This window comes from Fusarium fujikuroi, chromosome FFUJ_chr01, assembly GCF_900079805.1.
Source record: "Fusarium fujikuroi IMI 58289 draft genome, chromosome FFUJ_chr01".
Taxonomy (NCBI): Eukaryota; Fungi; Ascomycota; class Sordariomycetes; order Hypocreales; family Nectriaceae; genus Fusarium; species Fusarium fujikuroi.
The window spans coordinates 2,407,052-2,425,552 of NC_036622.1; the positions used below are offsets into that span (position 1 = coordinate 2,407,052).

An 18,501-nucleotide genomic window follows, 5' to 3' on the forward strand; every position below is an offset into this window, starting at 1 on the left:
GTTACTAGCCGCCTTTTAACTTCACCTCTCCTCGACTGCTGCCAAGGGAGCCGTTCAGGCGTTGTCATCGACCTACGCGTACAGCGTATGGCAAGAGTACTGTGGATTTGAGTTGAACTGGCTCTTACGCGGCTAGAATCAATGGCTTCATGTTTGTTCCAGTTCATGACTGCCGATATTCCGCAAAAGCGGTTCTCCTTTTCTGAGGGCATAGCATGGTGCCGTTTTCCCCGTCTCGATCAGAGAGTAATTACGGTCTTACATGAGTATCTCGTTGCATTCCCTGGCGGCTCGGCACGATTTTCCGAGTCCCATATGGTTTTCTGTCATATCTAAGACAACACAATCTTCAGTCATCATGGAGTATTCATAATAAACAACACCAACTTTCGAGTTTTCAGTTTTCATATGGTTCAACTAGGCTCGTTGTCGCCCACTTTTTGTGAAGAACTCGGGGCTTGCTTTGGGTCGGGGGATTGCTCGTTCCTAAGGTATTGTTCAAAAAATTCCGGTGAATTCTTAGATTTTGATGTCAACACTGGGCATTATCGCAACCCATTAGCTGTACCGTTAATAACACATGTCCACCACCTGACCGCCCTTGGGTCCCGAATGAGACTCTTCCATTATTCAACACATGATGTTTTGAGAATACATAAAATGAAGAAGAAGAAAAAAACCGGACAAGGCAGGAGCTGGCGTTTCTATCAACCGGAGAGGACATACCGAAATCACACTTCCAGATGGAAGTAGGTAGTTGGATACAGGGTAGCTGACTTCATTAGCACCCTACTAAAATGCGACGCTTGGAATCAGTGGGGGTGGAGAGCTCCCGGGCGTCAAGTAATGCGGTCGGGTCCCTGCATGATGATCTCAGCTCCTGAACTCCATTGGTTGATAGCCCAACCTAACAACTCCAACTTCAACCTCAACTACCTACCTGGGTACTCACGGTCCTTAGAACGTGTGTCTGCCCGTCAACCAAACGTTCTCTGCCCTACGAGACAGACTTGATGAGTTATGTTCCGACAAAAATAAAGGCCTTGACTTCTCTTCCATGCAACTCTCGAATGAAATCTGAAGTCGCACAGCAGCGCTCGATGCACATCAACTGCTGCTGACCCCCTCCATTTCCTCTCATTCCCACAATCAGCCGAACCATACGAGACATTGCTTATCATGAATCGCCTACCACGAGAACTGATCGATGCGATACTTCAGCAATGTATCGAATATGGCCCCAAGAATGCGGTCCTCGATCTTCGGCTCGTTTGCCGCGTCTTTGACCAGATTCTCAAGCCGTTCGCATGCCGGACTCTGGACCTGGAATTCTCGCGCCTGAGCAAGGCGAGCGGTATAGAACACCCACAAATAGACGCACTCCAGACGATAGGATATCATTGCAAGAGCCTATACATCGACCTGATGGTTCTGAGAGATGACCGTGAGTGTCCGACCCCAGGCCTGCGCACATGTGGTGGCTAACTGATGATTCCAGTGGAAGTCGAGTTCCTTGATACCGTATTTGCAAGAGTCCCGTCCATGGCTGACTTTTGTCAAACACTACACAAAAAATACTGCATGAATGAAGCATCTTTCACGGAGACGGATTACTATCAGAAGGTCGAGGAGATGTTATTCTACTGCCGTGACGTTGACCGTCTACGACTCAACCTCCCCTTCCAGCTCGTCGGCCGCCATTGCAACGCCGCCACAATGATCCTGGCCAACACACTGAAAGCCTTTGCGCAGCGACCCGAGGAAGACTCAGCGAAGCTCAATACACTCGTCGTAGAGAATGTGACCGATGTAGCCATACGCCACCTCTGGATGAATCCGATCGATGTAATGAACATCATGAAAGTTTTGGAAGTGTTGGAACACCTCGTCTTGACGTTACGGCGACACGAGAACGAGCCCATAACCGTGGGACTATTCGGATCATGCCTTTGGAACCTTGTTGAGAACGCGGGAGAGCTCAAGAGTCTCTGCTTGGTAGGGATGGACCACGATGATCGTCCACCACGAGGGCTGAAACAGACGAAATTCTGGCAGATGCCTATTGACGAGTGGCGCGCCAAGTCATTACCGGCGCCTAGCATCATACACTCTAATCTCACATGCTTGGAGCTCAAACGGATCGAGCTGTGCCCAGAGGTTTTTGTCCGTACGGCGGAGAATTTTGGAAACACACTTCGAGAGCTTTATTTGAACGAAGTATATCTCAAGGTCGAGCAATCGCGCGACTGGAACGAGGATTCTAAGAAAATCCTTTGGGTCGGTATGCCCAACCAACGTCCAGGGGATGACTGCCATTGGATTGCTATGGCGCTGAGATGTGCAACACCACATCTGAGAATCTGCCGAGCATCTTTCCTGGCCTACGATCACTACATGCTCGAGGATATGCCCACACAGCCAGAGTTTGACCTCATTGACCCCTGTGGTCTTGGTCGAAGCATCTCTCAGCGCTTCGTTGAAGTGGTCATGGGAATCCGCCAACCTACGGCTCTTACCAAAGATGCAGTTGAATACCTTCCTGCGGACGCTCTGTTCGACGGTCTTCTGAACAATCTGCTCCCACGGAATCGTGCACTGGGAGTGGTTGAATACGATACTAATGCGTACCAGACGGCTGTCGCCAATTCCACGTCAGAGTGGCAACGCAGCATCGATGGCGTGTTCCCAAATTGCAACTCCAACACTCTTGATGAGTTACATTTTATCGCCGAGACGGCATGTGAAGGCATGAGTGAGATACATCGGCGTCGCAATGAGTGGTCTGCTGAGAATAGTATGGCAAACGAGTTTACGGAAAACTTGTTTAATATCCCACCTTCTGACGACGAACATATTTAATGACGATTCGGGGGCACCTATGTCACGACGAGATACCACGATCCATTGGCTATAGACAACTTCGAGAAATCGAAATAATATTCTTCAGGTAGCTTGTCAACCAAGCCCCAATAACAAAGCGATGCGATTTGCATCAGCTTTGACCATAGCCGCTATATAAATGCCAACCCAGGGGGGCCCTGAATGAAGCACACCCCTATCTTTTTATTTGCTTTTAGAGCATCCTCAAACAAAGGAAATAATTCTCATAACATGTCATCATAGATCATCTTCTAAATAAACGAAAAACCGACTGGGAAAACCTATTGGGACATGCGCCTAGGAGCCGTTGACGCCATTGCCGTTGCCATTACCGTTGAAACCGTTGGTCTTGGCCGCGGACGTAGCCTTCTCGAGGGCCTGGAGAACGTCATTGGTAAGGTCCTGGGCGTCCTCAACACCGCAGCTGATGCGAACAAGGTCGTCGAAAATACCGACAGCCTCACGCTGATCTCGAGGAATACCGGCATGAGTCATGCTGCTGGGAACTTCGACCAGACTCTCAACACCACCAAGACTCTCAGCGAGAGTGAAGATCTTCGTCACTTGGCAGAAACGCTCAGCGGCAGCGTGACCACCCTGGATGCGGAATGAGAGCATGCCGCCACCCAGACCATCACGGTGCTGCTTCTTGGCGATATGTCGGTGAGGGTGAGAGTCAAGACCCGGGTAGTTGACGGCAATGACTAGAGGAGAAGCCTCGAGAGCTCGGGCCACAGCGTCGGCGTTGCGGCTGGCCTCACGAGCTCGCAGATGCAGAGTCTTCAGACCACGGTGAGCAAGCCAGGAGTCAAATGCTGAGGGAACTGCGCCAATGGCGTTCTGAAGGAAGCTCAGACGGTTCTTGAGCTCGTCGCTGTTGAAAGCAGCAACCCCCATGACCACATCACTATGACCGTTGATGTACTTGGTGACACTGTGGACAACGATGTCGGCACCGAAATCGAGGGGGTTCTGGACGTAAGGGGAAAGAAAAGTGTTGTCAACAACGACGAGGACACCGTGCTTATGGGCCTCAGAAACAACAGCTCGGACATCGACGAGGCGCAGGGTAGGGTTGCTGGGACTCTCGATCCAGATCAGACGGGTATCGGGGGTTATGTGCTCGCTGATATCGACCTCGATCTCTGGTGTGAAGGTCACCTTGACGCCGTGGGCCTTTGCGACCTGAGTGAAGTATCGGTGGGTACCTCCGTAGACATCGGAGACGGAGATGACATGGCTGCCGGCAGCGAGACTCTGGAGGATGGTGGCGGTGGTGGCGGAACCGGAGGAGAAGGCGAGGGCGTACTTGGCGTGCTCGAGAGCAGCAACAGCGGTCTCAAAGTTGGTACGGTTGGGATTGGAGGATCGGGAGTACTCATACTCGCCAACGGGCTTGCCAACGGCGGACTGAGCAAATGTGGTCGACAGAGAGATGGACTCAATCACGGCGCCGGTAGCGGGGTCATGTGGAGCGCCGGCGTGGACGGCGAGAGTACCGAAGCTGTGGACGGGGGACGGAGGGCGAGGTGGGGTGGCCACAGGGTCCGAGTTGAGAGGAGCAGCCGACATTGTAGCGGAGGATTGACTGAGGGTCTAAAAGAGGGAGAGGGGTATAATTGAGCCTCGACAGGATCTAGAGACGAGGTCGAAGAGAAGCTGAAGAAAGTCGGCGAGTTGAGGTGAAGTAAGGAAGAGAGGTTGAGGTGGGATGGATGTGGTGACAGAGATGTTGATATAGATATAAACTCTGGGCTCTAGTGACAAGCAAGTGGAGGTCCAGGCGGGGCTGAAGGGTGAAAAAAAGAGGGAAAAAGCCTTTTTTTCCTTTTCCTGTGTTGCCCTGGTCTGTTGTGTAATGTAATAGGTATGGGGACCGTGAGAGGGGACCCTTTTTATATCAGAGCTAGGTACCTGAGCTACCTAGGTAAGGTACTGGATGCAATTCTGCTGCACCAAGTGAGATACAGAGAAACAAAGGGAAGCCTCGGTTTGACGCGATCCAGGGTCGAGATGATGCGCAAAAGGCGGAGGGCGTAGAGTTTAGTCCTGAAGGAGCAATGTCGTGTCGTCGATAATAAGACAGACAGAAAGTCTCAGAGGTCTAGAGCAGAGGTGGGTTTGAAACCTTGACGATCACGTCACAGCAGCCTCTTGAGCAAGGGATCGAGAGTTTCAAGAGTCAAAAAGACGATGATGAGATGCTAGCTTGTCGGGGAAATTGACTCAATAGATTAATAATGATGTACGGTTCACAGAGTAAATAAACGTAAAAAGAATTGATTAGTGAGTGACTCGTGTGCCAAAAAAATATGCAACTTTGGCTGGGTTGTGTTTTTTTCGTGGTCGGGTATCGGCTCTCGGTGTACAAAGTACAGACAGATATCGTCGGCTTAAGGATCACGACCAAGCGGAGGGCAAGGATCAGTTAGACAGATTGGGATGCTGGGATTGTGGAATCATGGAAGGGTCCAGCGAAGGAAAAAATGGGCTCTCATGATTTATATCAAATTTCCATTTCTTCTAGCGTCTGGATTACACACTTAGATGAGATGAATTGACTTCTTCTATGGCTTGTTCCATTCCAAACATTAGTAAGTCGAATAGATACGTTAGGTACACCAGAAGGTAGAACAACGAGGAAATGGATTACACAAGACTCAATCGGTATACATCATGTCTACTTGCCCCTCCACCCAAGTTCATCTCAGAGTTGGTGATATCTCATGTACAATGATCGTATCCTGGCCGATGGCCCGGATGGCGCCGCCTCTTGTGCCTTTCGTCATCCGCTAGATTGCCATAGGATAGAAAGAAAGAAAGGAAAACGGCCGAAGTCCACTGCCCAAAAATGTATGGACTGCAACTGACGGTTTGACAGGTGAATGCCTGTTTGGGTAACCTTGCGGCGTGCCCGAGCTGATTTCCTTGGACTCAATGACAAATGTGACCTAGGAAAGCTGCTTACAGAAGCATACGCCTTTTTCATCATCTACTGTCCATGGCAATTTGGCGCCACTGCAGCAACAAAGGTCCCCTCCCCTGGGTATGTCCTCGATGGCTTACATATATGGGTTTCGTATCATCTTTATTTCCCTGGCGCAAGGCGCGCGAATACCATTCGATGTTTCCTATTGTCTGTCGGGTCTGCGACGGGCAGATGCGGTCCTTTCGGCGATAAGTGGAGGGGGGTGTTCTTGTATCCATCATTTCACCGTGAGAGACAACGGAGGAAAGTCTTCAAGCGTTTTAGTCAGCTCAGCTAACAGAGAACCTTTGATCGGTGAGGCTCTGGCGCATCATGTGCTCGATGTCGTGATAGAAGGGAGAACCTATCTTTGGTAAGATAGTACGGTTCTCGCTGGCTGTAAGCCGCCCCATGTCTGACATCCCATCCATAGGTAGTTCCACCGGGATACCTACCTAAAGTACCTACTCCTTTCAGTGATATATACAGAGAGTTAGTATTGAGCCGATGTGGCCGCAACGTTTTCGAGTAACCTAGTTGCCTATAAACTCGTGTCACATTGCGTTTATCTGATAACGAGAACTCCGCCGTTTGCTTTGGAATCAGTGCATCAGCTCAAGTCGTGATCGTCAAATAAAATCCATGACCGACATCCCGTGCAAGGGTTTGTTCTGTTGGTGTGTACAACCTCTTGTTTACCGAGCTCTTTGTGTGGCTGCAACACAATTCTTATTAGGTGCAGAGGCTGAATGCATTTGTGATTGTCCCGTGTCCCCCGCAAAAGTCTCACACACCTGGAGAGAGCTGTAGAGCTGCCATAAAAGATAAGCGGTTCCTTGCAGGTCGACGATGTCGTGATTGTTCGTGTCGTCATGTCCGCCCGGAAATGGAGTCAGCAGATCTAATGCTGGCACCAACAGATTATGGACAAGACCAGATTTAGTACAGAGTTTAAAGATTTTATCGTTTGTTGAGATTTACCAAAGAAGATGTGTTGTACTGAATTGACATGAAGCCAGGAATTTAACGACTACCTGTAGGTACTTAAGACCTAGGGGTACCTAGATAGATAGATGCAAGTGATGTTGGATCGAATGAACAATTCTTCTGCCTTAGCCTCGTTTTGCTGCCTTAACCGATAGTCATGACGGACCCCTGTAAAAATAGTTATGGAAGGAGGGAACTGACTCTGACTTTTTCTTCAGAGATAGGTGCATATGTACCTAGTATTATTGTAAAAGTCTATGGCATTCGGACATAAAGTACCTATGCTAGAATATATGTCATATTATGTTCCTGTGCATTTTGGGCACAAGTAACAATGCCTGGACTGGCTGGCTCCTGTTTGCCTATCTATCACCTTTTTACGCCCTCCCTTGGACAAGAGGGAACTAAGGTCGGAAGGTGGCTAGCCTGTAACAGACATTATGATACGAGTACGGAGGCCGCAGATCAATTTGAAAATGCATCAATCCATCAATTAATTAATGTCGAAACGTCATCCAAATCGACAGGCACCGAATGTCCTGAATCCTTCATCCTAACCCTCGGAATAACCACATCCCCGACGGCTCAACGTTTTCTCAGTCTGACAGGATGTCGTGGTTTCATTGGACACCATCGTCCCGTGTTCCCAAAATACGGTAGATCTCATGATACGATCGGACCACCAAACCACCCCAATATCCGACAAAGGGAGAACCCCCCATATTCTGTAGGTGCTCATGGACGGAAGATTAATATCTCCATGCACCCATTATCTATCTACCCGTCATAGGTGTCATTGGCGTCCAATTGACACAGCCTCAGTCGGAACAACTTATCTCACCCGATTGACATGAAGATGAGTCTGAACTGGAGTGGCTTTGAGGCAGTCATGTTGGTTGGAATAAGCCATTATACGCCTGGATAGGGGTCCATGCGTAATCTTTGAATTTGTGTGACCTTTTTGCAGGTGTCTGAGTACAGATGTCTCTCCTGTCACTGGGTCCTCTGCGACCTGTCTGTCTCACGTTCAGCCCATTGTGCCATAGACTTGGTGATGATCAAAGAAACGATAGCCATCTGGCGGTATCGGGGTCGTCCTCATCCTTTTTTATGTTATCCTCAGTCCACCTGTCTACGTGGTCCCTTAGGCGAAGGACATAATCGACAAAGCGTCGATATTCGGGCTCCACAATGAGAAGCTGATACCAAAAGCATCCCCGACACGCACAGCAATACTCCGTACATACCTGGGTATCAGGAGGGCTCGGGGAGCAGAGCAGAGGAAGCACACGACAGGACAGGCCCATATCCCTGTTGACTGGCTGTGGCAGTGCAGCCTTCCCAGCTCCCATTCGCTGTAAACGCCAACAGAAGGCCATGACAGGTTAGAACTGTGCTGAACCGGGGACCCAACTCGACACTACAAGCTCCACTAGGCTGTCCTGCCGACGGGACCGCCCCTCCACTTCATGGTGCGCGGTGGCTGCTGGCTGCATCTCTTCTGCCCTCATTTGCATCTCATCACATCACAATAGCACCAGATTCTCCTTCACCGCACTTGCTCGAAACGGGGAATCTCAGCAGTAACTAACTGCCAGCTTCTGCCCCCAAGTTCGAAAACTTTACCGTTTCGTGCTCAACCACGATTTCGCCTCTCTTCGTTCTTCAACACGTGTCATGGAATTCTCTTCCTTATAATAATCTCTCTTCCTTCTCTGCTCTCTACTGTTGCTTCTCCTTTCCCCAAAGCCAACCGTATAGAGGCCCCCTGCCTCTGCGGCCATGCTGCGATTCTACTCACATTTCAGGGTCCTCTCCATACATTCCCAGGGAAATTGTTGACAAACGACACGTGAAACAAACAAATTACATATCTCTTCCTCCTTTGCCCCCTTTCTCAATCCATCATGCCTCCTCGACGCTCTCACAAAAAGTCTCGGGCGGGTTGTCGGAGGTGTAAGAATAGGAAGATAAAAGTAGGTCTTATCGATCCTCTGCTTATGCCTCAACGCATCGCACCATATTGCGCGCTCGTCGTTCAAACATGAACATTCTTCGCATTGGCTCGAGTCGCCCCCAGACTCTTGATCTTTTTGGACGCCTGGACTGACTCGAAATTCCCATTGGTTGTAGTGCGACGAGGTTCACCCACGATGTGGTAACTGTGCCAAGCACGGCGTTCCTTGCGATTTCAGCAACCCCGATGTCCTCGAGAAACTTGCCATATCAACTAATACCAGTACTGAGAGTATCGGCGCACCTACTCCCTCGCCTGCGCCGACTGTCAACTTCAATTCTGCTCCAAGAACTCCGCTACCACGCCCACGTGCCCCTTCAAGTCCAGCAAGAGCGCCGCGACCAAATCCTTCTCCTCCGACTTCCGTCTACTCGCAACCTTCGATAAGCTCGTCCAACAACACCATAGACCATGGCGAACGAATGCTCGAGCTGCGTTTAATGCATCACTACACCAATGTCACCTCCAAGACGCTCCTGACCAACTCGCCTGCCGCCGAGGATATCTGGCAGCGTGCCGTCCCACAGATGGCCTTCTCTGGCAACGGCAAGACGTACCTCGCCGACGCCATCTTGTCTGTCGCAGCCCTCCATCTACGCTCAATGTCTCCGAATGACAAAGCGTTGGTGCGCGCTTCACATGCCTACTCGGCCTCCTCTCTTTCTGCATTCGGGGCATCGCTGGGCTCGGGCATTACGCCCGACAATGCGGAGGCTCTCTTCCTCACAGCGACGCTCATTGCTTTCCAAGCCAGTGCCTCGCGCATCTTTGTCAAGGACGACGGGGATTCTGCTCCTGGGGATTCAACGAGTCGATATGTGCCGCCCCTCTCCTGGTTCCATGCTTTTCAAGGCGTTAAGACCGTGGTCGCAAACTCGTGGCAATGGATCCACCACAGCGACATCGTGAAAGTTGTCATTGATTCGCAACCTGGTTTCCAACTGAACCTCAACCCACGCTCGCCTGACTCATTCTTCGGCCATATGCTAGAAGGGCTAAACGATGAATTAATGAACGAGGATCCTCGTTTGCTTTCGTCAACCACTCAAGCTTACTCACATGCTGTCAGCGTGCTCAACTGGGCACATAAAAACTATCATGCAGCTGCCGCACTCACTTTCCCTGCTACTGTTTCGAAGCGCTACGTTGATCTTGTTGATGCAAGACGGCCCCGTGCTCTCGCCATCCTTGCTTGCTTCTTTGCATTGCTGAAGCGAATGGATAACGTATGGTGGTTGCAAGATGTGGCTCGTCGAGAGGTCATGGGCCTGGTCAGCTTATTCGAGCCCAGATCTAAGTGGTGGCGGCACCTTGAGTGGCCAATAAGGATCGCTTTATTGGATGGCAGCTCTATCCCGCAAGACATCTGGGGCACGGAGCTCGAAGAGCAGGCACCTGAGCAACAGACTGTTGGCTCTATGACACAGCACATTGAGATATTTGCTGAGATGCTGCACCAGCATGCGCAGCCTCCTATTCCCATTGCAGACGAGGATCTCATCGTTCCGGACTCACCTGACTGAAATGTCGTGGCGGCTATGCACAGCTATGATGGCCGAGCCTTAGGGCTTAGAGCTGGTCTCGCGGCCTTTTCAATATCTTGTTAATAACCAGCTTCAGCATGTCGCTAGTCAGCAAGAAATGCTTTCCACCTACAGTCGACATAAGATGACGGCTAACATCATCCCACTTGATGATTTACGACCATTTCCTCGCAATCGAAACCGTTGATTATGTCAAGACGTATCGAGACGAGATGGTCCGAATGATCACTTGTGTAAGAGATCACACGGCGCCTTACAGCCCGATTACATTCTCGGCGCGATAATCTACCAAGGAGGGAAAAGCCTGGCCTATTGTTCGAGATTCTTTGCCAGGCACCCACAGGACTTTGGTCATTGTGTTGATTAGCACAATGGCAAGCCTATCATCGATCACGACTTACGAGTTGAAGGGTTCAGCCAGGTACGGGAAACAGTACAGTTAGATCAAACATGCCCAAGCGAAACTTGGGCTTATGGTTTCGTTGCTCCATGTTGCATACCCAGCACAAGTGTCCAGGTCGTCGCTGGAAGCGGCGCCTTCCACTTTGATCTCGGTTTAATTAGTATATAATGTCGTTACAAAAGAGAAATGCGGGTTGGGGCTTCGAATGTAGCCATGTATGGTCCAGCGAGCGATACTTGTAATAGCTGGAACATAGAAGGAGCGGTAGCCTCGCTTCAAGCAGTTGTATCTAAACACTATGACTGAATGTCAGAGGAGAGATGACAGCATCGGGATCACCATGCCCAGATAAATGACAGCAATATCAGAAACTTCAATTAGACATACGACAGGACCTGTCATATTTAGGGATCGAACCCAGTAAATCAATTATTGACGCAGCCTTTACAAGACCTTTTCCTAGACGCCCAACTCCAAGCATGCAATGCCGCACATCTCCTATTGCTTTATCCTCTTGGTCTCCTCCTCTTCAACGACATCCACCGCGTCTTCGGCATCCTTTCGACTTCGCTTCAAACCCTTCATCTTGCGGAGCTGCAGCTCGCTGAGATCCTGCTTGCCCAGATGCACGCGGCCAATCTTGTCGCCCATAGAATCAGTTGTGATGTTCTTCTTGGTACGCTCTTCGGTGCCGCGAGGCTTCTTCAAGGCCTCCTTGAGCATCGACTCATCGGGCTCCCTGACTCGGCCGACACGGAAATCCATGCGAGGACCGATCTCCTCAACCTCGACGCGGGGGAGACGCTGACCGGATCGCTTGGTGCTGATGGTATAGACACGCAAGTGGATGGCGGGCTTAACATCACCTTCGCCAGTGCTATCCTCTGCGCTAATGGAGATGATGTACTGGAGACCTTCGACGTCAATCTTGTCGCTGGGCTCGCCCTTGAAGAAATCAAGGAGCATGCTCTTCGCAAGGGTGAACTCGTTGCTGACAGGGCTCTCAAAGGCAGTACCAGCGAACAGGATCATAGGCCTCAGGCCAATAGCGAATTTCTTCGTTTTAAACTGAGCAATGGCACGGAAGCTTTCTGGGTCGAGGTAGAGCTCAAGCATGTCAAGAACCTTGTAACCAAAGGTGCGAACAAAAGTCAAGGTGTGAGGGCGCTTCTTCTGGCTGCTACCAAAAACGAGGAGACTGGCGTCGTTCTTTTCGGAGAAAAACTCGAGCGAGGCGGCATCGTCAAAGGGATGGATGGCGTTCTTCTTGGTGAACTTCTTAGCGAGAGGTTGGCGCATCTGATGAAGATCATTGAGAGCATCCTGGACTATCTGAGAGCATGTTGTTCCGCGGAGGAAGAGGCACGTCTTGGGATTCTCGTTTGCCTTTGGTTCGCGCTTCTCGAGGGCTCGCTTTGAGCGCGCATTGCGAGGTTTACTTCATGGTTGTTAGTTTATGAAATAATACATGTGATTGAGAGCCGGCTTGACATACACTTGTCTGAGCATCTTGTTAATTGGGAATGATAGATGTCCTTGAAAGGATTGGTAGTGAGGCTTCAAGGTGGGAGGTTGGCTTGTAGCCTTGGGTGGACAGGAACGAGGAAAAAAAATGTTCTTATCGATAAAGCATGCACTACTCACCGTTCACCGTTCACCGAAAGTAATAGTCCCTTTTGCGTTGTTAGCTAGGTGTGACCCCTGCGCGTTGAATCTGGGCCACCCCGCAGTCACGTGCGGCACAGTTATCTTCATATTCGGTAAGTACTGCCGATAAAGGCAAAGGAGACGGCGGAGCCTCGGTATTTTCCCCGCCATAGCGCGGGCATCACTTCGGGTTTCGCTAGCTCACAGTAGGAGTTCGACCCTCTTCCATCTCAACTGTAAACTACAACTCGTATCTTCTCATAATCATTAAAGCGAGAACTCATCATCGACTCCAAACTCCCATAATTTATTTTTGCTTACCGACGTACCCGATCACTCAAGACTCATTCTACTGAACGCTAGCCGTCATGTCGTTTATGGGTGGCGCTGAATGTTCGACATCTGCGAACCCCCTCAGCCAGCTTCATAAGCATACTCAGAATGACAGAACACTCCAGCAAGACCGTCTAGTCGGTCGAGGACCTGGAGGACAGCTCAATGGATTCCGAAGCCAGAGCGCCAGTGCGCCCCAGGACGAGGTGCGCTGCCATACAGGGCCGTTGAAGCTATTACTAATACACCAATCTTGATGCTGTAGATGATGAATGGCTTCCTTAACCAAGGCCCAAGCCTCCAGCAAGAATTCCCCATGCAGCCGAGCCAGATGGCCCCTCTTAGCCTAGCCCAATCCCATATGCGAGCCAACTCGGCGTCACCAACATGGGCGCACGACTTCAATGGCCAGCCAGCGATGGAGTCAACTTTCCAGGCGCCACCTGCTGCACAATCACACTTTAACGCTGACGAATTTGCCCGTTTTCAGCAGCTTAACACACAAGGTTCTTCCGCGAGAGCGAGTCCGATGCAAAGCAACGTTCCTAGCCAGATGAACCAACAAAGACCCATGATGGGCGGCATGATGAACAGACCGATGGGTTACACTCCCATGTTTCAACCTATGTACCAGAACCAGCAGCCCATGCACCAACCACAACAGCAGGATCTCAAGGGCAAGGGCCGCCTCGTGGAACTCGACGACCACAAGTGGGAGGAGCAGTTCGCCTCGATGGAGCTGCAAGATAACGATAAGGCTAAGGAACAAGAAGAGGCAAATGCCGCAGAGCAGGAGCTTAACGAAATGGACAAAGGACTGACGGCCGAAACTAATGAGTTGGGTGACTTCGAATCTATATGGAGAGGAATACAAGCTGAGACGGCTGCTTCTAGACAAGACTTTGACCAATTCGATACCGAATGGAGCAACAACATGATGCCCGATTTCGAGGGTATGGGAGACTGGGGCCGCCTTGGGGACCCGGCTGTCGAAACCTACCTATTCGAACAAGACAACTTCTTCCGCGACGAAAAGAACGCTTTCGAGGAGGGTGTGCGCATCATGAGAGAAGGCGGAAACCTGTCCTTGGCCGCGCTGGCTTTCGAATCCGCTGTCCAGCAGAATCCTAATCATACCGAGGCGTGGGTTTACCTAGGAACAGCCCAGGCGCAGAATGAGAAAGAAACAGCAGCCATCAGGGCTCTCGAGCAAGCGCTGAAACTTGACCCCAACAACTTGGCGGCCTTGATGGGCCTGGCAGTATCATACACCAATGAAGGATACGACAGCACAGCATATCGAACTCTTGAGAGGTGGTTGTCCGTTAAGTATCCTAACATTCTCGATCCCAAAGACCTACACCCACCCGCAGAGATGGGTTTCACAGACCGGCAGCAGCTTCATGACAAGGTGACAAATCTGTTTATCAAGGCGGCCCAGCTAAGCCCTGACGGCGAGCACATGGATCCCGATGTGCAAGTAGGCCTAGGAGTGCTCTTTTATGGCGCAGAGGATTATGACAAAGCAGTGGATTGCTTCCAGTCTGCCCTCCACTCATCAGAGGTTGGTACATCCAACCAACAGGAGCAGCTTCATCTCCTCTGGAACCGCCTCGGTGCAACTCTTGCCAATAGTGGACGCTCTGAGGAAGCCATTGCGGCATACCAGGAGGCCCTTGCCATGGCTCCCAACTTTGTGCGAGCCCGCTATAACCTAGGTGTCAGCTGCATCAACATTCACTGCCACCATGAGGCTGCCTGTCACTTCCTAGCCGCTCTGGAGATGCACAAGGCCATTGAGAAGTCCGGCCGGAGCAAGGCGTACGAGATTCTGGGCGATAATGCCTCCGGCGTCGATGAGACACTCGACCGCATGTCAGCGCAAAACCGGAGCAGCACCCTGTACGATACCCTCCGGCGTGTCTTTACACAAATGGGTCGCCGGGATTTGGCGGAGAAGACCGTTGCTGGCGTCGATCCGGATGTGTTCAGACCTGAATTTGAGTTTTAGGGCTTCACGTCTTTTGTTTTTGAATGAGTTGACTTGCATGAAGAAGCGGTCTGCCTCAAGGAAGTTCGGAGAGGACTCAGTAATAGTGCGTTTGCTGTGCAAAAAGGATCTTGGCCCTAGCTTGGATGTTACATATGAGAGACATTCATGGCTCCGGAAGAAATCGCATCGCACTGATGTCGTCCCTGGAGCAACGATATCATATAGTGTATAACCACTTCTACGCTCATTATCGTGCATCAATGTCTACGAATAGTTTCGCCAAGTTCACCATATACATTGCATCTATGCATAAATTGACGCTAATGACCTATTCTTATCTCTGATGTAGGAGAGTGATCACTGCGGCAAGTGGTTGTGTCGAATAAGACGAAGGACTTCTTCCATTATCAACTATAATCTTGGGATATACCCTCGTAAGGCTTTGTCAATCATCCGAAGCGCTCTCGATGCCTGGACTGACATGCTTGAACATCTAACAAGCTATATTTATGTGCAGGTTAGTCAAAATTGGAGCTTGTGACAGATTTTGCACAGTTCGAGGTGTAACCACGATATCGAGAAAGTAAAGACACAAGTAGAGTGATACCTTGAAGTCTAGACCAGTCTGAAAATATCTACTTTCAATGCAGTGATGAGGAGCAAATGTCGGAAAGGTGAAAACTTATTTTACTCTTCCCACTGGCGATTCAACCAGGCTTCTTAGTGTTACGCCAGATGACTCGCACGATGGTAATGTTAGGACAGACATACCATTAGCTTATGAATCAAAGGCTAATGGTGTCCAGAACTCATCGGCGCGACTTCTATGGCCCTGTGGTACACCAGTCTATGTCTAGCTGAACGGCCACACATCTCGAGTCATTCTGTTGAGTGCTTTACTGACAAGTTAGGCATGGGCGGTGGTGATCTGAGCCATGCGCCTTGGCGGGCATGAGAGTGCATATCGTTATCATTTCCTGGGTATTTCCACCCAGCTCTCCCTCATCTCTGTTGACTTAGTCTTGCCTTTGTTACCATTGGCCCTGTTGCCGAGGTAGTGTGGAGGTCGAGTAGCTTTCAGGGAAGAGAAGAACGATCTTTCGGGTATCTTCAGATCAACAAGAAGCCAACTTTGTGCCGTCCGTTATTACAGGCCAAATGCACTTTCATGAAAGGCTCATGCATGTCTCGCCAGAACGAGACTTGACCCATGCAGCCGCTATAGAGCCCACGGCGGCAGCCGGATACCAGACATTGAGCTTCTTCTCCGAGGTGGAGAAATATTTGAGATGCAAGAGGCTAGAAAGGTCATCCAACAGAATCGAGGCTTGAATACGCAAGGGGAGAAGCAGGCTGGGGCGATGACAGGACCATCTTGCTGGCAAAAGCAAAAAGTATGAGACAGGTCGCAGGCACTTGACCGACTTAATTGGGCTGAGCGAGACATCTATGTGATGAACGACAAGAGATGCAGCACACAAAGTCTTGCTCAAATCAGGTTGCGTGTCGATGGGGATGCCAGATGGGTGCTTTGGGAGACAGACCTATCAAAATCGTGATGCCATGCGATGCATGCTATCTGACTGAGGGTGGCCAAGACACCGATCAGATTCTGCAGAGAGCTTTGGTTCTCCCTACATTGTCCTTGACAACCCCTTGTCGCCAGGACCTCCAGAAGCAACGCATTCTTCACAGGCTCATAGGCAGCCCTGGCAGCCATGAAGTGAGTTATCCAAGTTGTTGAATGTTGGCCCAGACAAGCAAGGCTGGCGCTCACACACACCTGTTTGGAGATTCCGCTGCATAAAAAGTCTCCTGCTAGGTAGCCAACAAACCCGTCTTTAGGCCGACCTTTCTCGAGATGGCACTTTTGGATTGGAACTTATGACGGGCCATCCATGGGGCTCTCACCATAGGGTATCGAGAGGGACGGAGGGCGTTGAACTAGTCACTCAGTCTAAGGGCCCCAGATTCGATCCAAGCGCCAACATGCTTGATCGAGGTGCAGAAGTGATGATACTAAAGTTAGTCCATCGCGGACTGGCGTGCTTCGGGACACGGTTATGTATCGTACAGTGCCTCACCCATCTTCTGGCAATCAAGGTAGTCGACAGCAAGAATCCGGGCTTACCAACCTGGATGGTTTACCAACTTCAGTGTGGAACAGAAATTGAGAGACGGATGCAGCTGTGGTATTGTCATTGATGTGCGAAGTAGCAACTAATTTGCTTTCATGTTCCCTGAGCACTTCACCAATACTTATGTGAGCACTCACTGTTACAGCTGACCGCTTATCTATGTCTCAGCGGCATGTTTTAATTAACTCGGATTGTCCGTCAGACAAGATATCGACTGAGACAGCTCAAGATCTGAAGTAAACTTCGTTCTGCGACATGGTCTTGGTGGATTCGTGTCAGTGGAGAAATGCTCGCTTGTCGATTCGTGGCCGTTGTTTCATGCTGCCATTCAATGAATTGAGGGTTATTTTCTAACAGTGCCAAACAGCATCGCCATCAAGTACTTATTGATCGAGGGCAAATCTGGTTCTCACCAGCTATAAACCTATCACAAGATTGAACGATAGCCTCTAAGGATATTGTAATGCAAAATATCCACTAACAATAGTTCCAAACTTTGTTCACTTCGCCTGTTCATGAAGTGCCTAGGTTTTACCAGACGGCTGGGTCCAGAGACAGCCTGTGAACCCACAAGTATCTGAGAAGAGCCAATGCGAGTGTTCTTTGACAAGGAGCAAGGGTATATCGCGTCGACAAAAAGAGGCTTTAGCACCAAGACCGACTCTCCGCTATGGGTGAATCCAGGCGATTTGGTACTACAGCCAAGAGATTGTAGGAACCCTTCATCTGATGATAATTGTTCTAAATTCAGAGCTGAAGGGGCTCGAGATCTAGAGTCTTCCCTGACTAGCCCAGATGAAGCAAAGCGGTGATTCGCCTGTTGCACTGCGCCATATCATTGCACAGGGCTGATATGAGGGGAATGGGACACGAGATGAAAAATCGTGTGAAAGAGGGACTGGTTGCATGATTTTCCACGGGTATCACTTGAATCTGGTTCATCAGTGACGCAGCGTGTAACTGAACAAGCGAGTCAGCGTGATAATGCATGGCCGTACCACTTCTATCAAGGCAAACAATCGTGGTCTGGTAAATATATCAATTCCCAAGCCGGCACTTACCGTGGTATGTCAATCAAGGCTTCACACCATGGCGCCAAGAGTTGAGCGCTGTATCTCACAAGTCGGTTGGTGTTAATTATGTGCAGGCCACGTTGGATACGTATATGTAGGGGATTTGAAAGGCCGAGACTGAGCAGCTAGCAAAAGCTGAAGAGCACGGATAAGCAGACCCTCGTTAATGTTTTTGAGCAACCCATGCTACCGCAGCATCGACAGATGTCAGTTGCTGGGTAATGAAATTTCAGATCCCGTGAAACGTTGTATACATAGATACCCTGACATGGGAGCCATACTCACCAATCATGGCTTACTATCCTTCCAATCAGGGGAATTGACTCGTAACAGGGGTTGCTGTGGGACGCATAGCAGAAACACTTTTCAGCTACAATTTCGCAGCCATGAGTCGGCTGGAAACCCCAAAGTAGAGATCGACAGCTTTGGCTCGCTCAACGAAAAGACGATAATAAGGATCCCCGGGAGAACATCCCCGAACGTAGTCAAGCTGCTGGGTGCTTGGGCCCTCAGAGTCG

At 50.1% G+C, this 18,501-nt stretch overlaps 5 protein-coding genes; 3 read left to right on the top strand and 2 right to left on the bottom strand.

Annotated features, from left to right (window-relative positions):
* Positions 1-1,179: 1,179 nt before the first annotated feature.
* FFUJ_01370 (uncharacterized protein) lies at positions 1,180-2,859 on the top strand (the record flags this gene model as incomplete). XM_023579484.1 has 2 exons in its annotated part: positions 1,180-1,444; positions 1,499-2,859. 2 exons carry the CDS (start codon positions 1,180-1,182, stop codon positions 2,857-2,859), a joined length of 1,626 nt encoding a protein of 541 aa, XP_023424191.1.
* Positions 2,860-3,177: 318 nt separating this feature from the next.
* On the bottom strand, positions 3,178-4,452 carry FFUJ_01369 (probable cystathionine gamma-lyase; the record flags this gene model as incomplete). The annotated part of the gene is made up of 1 exon (XM_023579495.1): positions 3,178-4,452. The coding sequence occupies one exon, from the start codon at positions 4,450-4,452 to the stop codon at positions 3,178-3,180; it is 1,275 nt and encodes a 424-aa protein (XP_023424192.1).
* A 4,290-nt stretch (positions 4,453-8,742) lies between these two features.
* Positions 8,743-10,375, top strand: FFUJ_01368 (related to UPC2-regulatory protein involved in control of sterol uptake; the record flags this gene model as incomplete). XM_023579506.1 has 2 exons in its annotated part: positions 8,743-8,811; positions 8,969-10,375. The coding sequence occupies 2 exons, from the start codon at positions 8,743-8,745 to the stop codon at positions 10,373-10,375; spliced, it is 1,476 nt and encodes a 491-aa protein (XP_023424193.1).
* Positions 10,376-11,297: 922 nt separating this feature from the next.
* Positions 11,298-12,308, bottom strand: FFUJ_01367 (probable RNA binding protein Rpf2 involved in ribosome biogenesis; the record flags this gene model as incomplete). XM_023579517.1 has 2 exons in its annotated part: positions 11,298-12,237; positions 12,295-12,308. The coding sequence occupies 2 exons, from the start codon at positions 12,306-12,308 to the stop codon at positions 11,298-11,300; spliced, it is 954 nt and encodes a 317-aa protein (XP_023425493.1).
* Positions 12,309-12,814: 506 nt separating this feature from the next.
* Positions 12,815-14,790, top strand: FFUJ_01366 (related to peroxisomal targeting signal receptor; the record flags this gene model as incomplete). XM_023579528.1 has 2 exons in its annotated part: positions 12,815-12,985; positions 13,045-14,790. 2 exons carry the CDS (start codon positions 12,815-12,817, stop codon positions 14,788-14,790), a joined length of 1,917 nt encoding a protein of 638 aa, XP_023424194.1.
* Between the last annotated feature and the right edge of the window lie 3,711 nt (positions 14,791-18,501).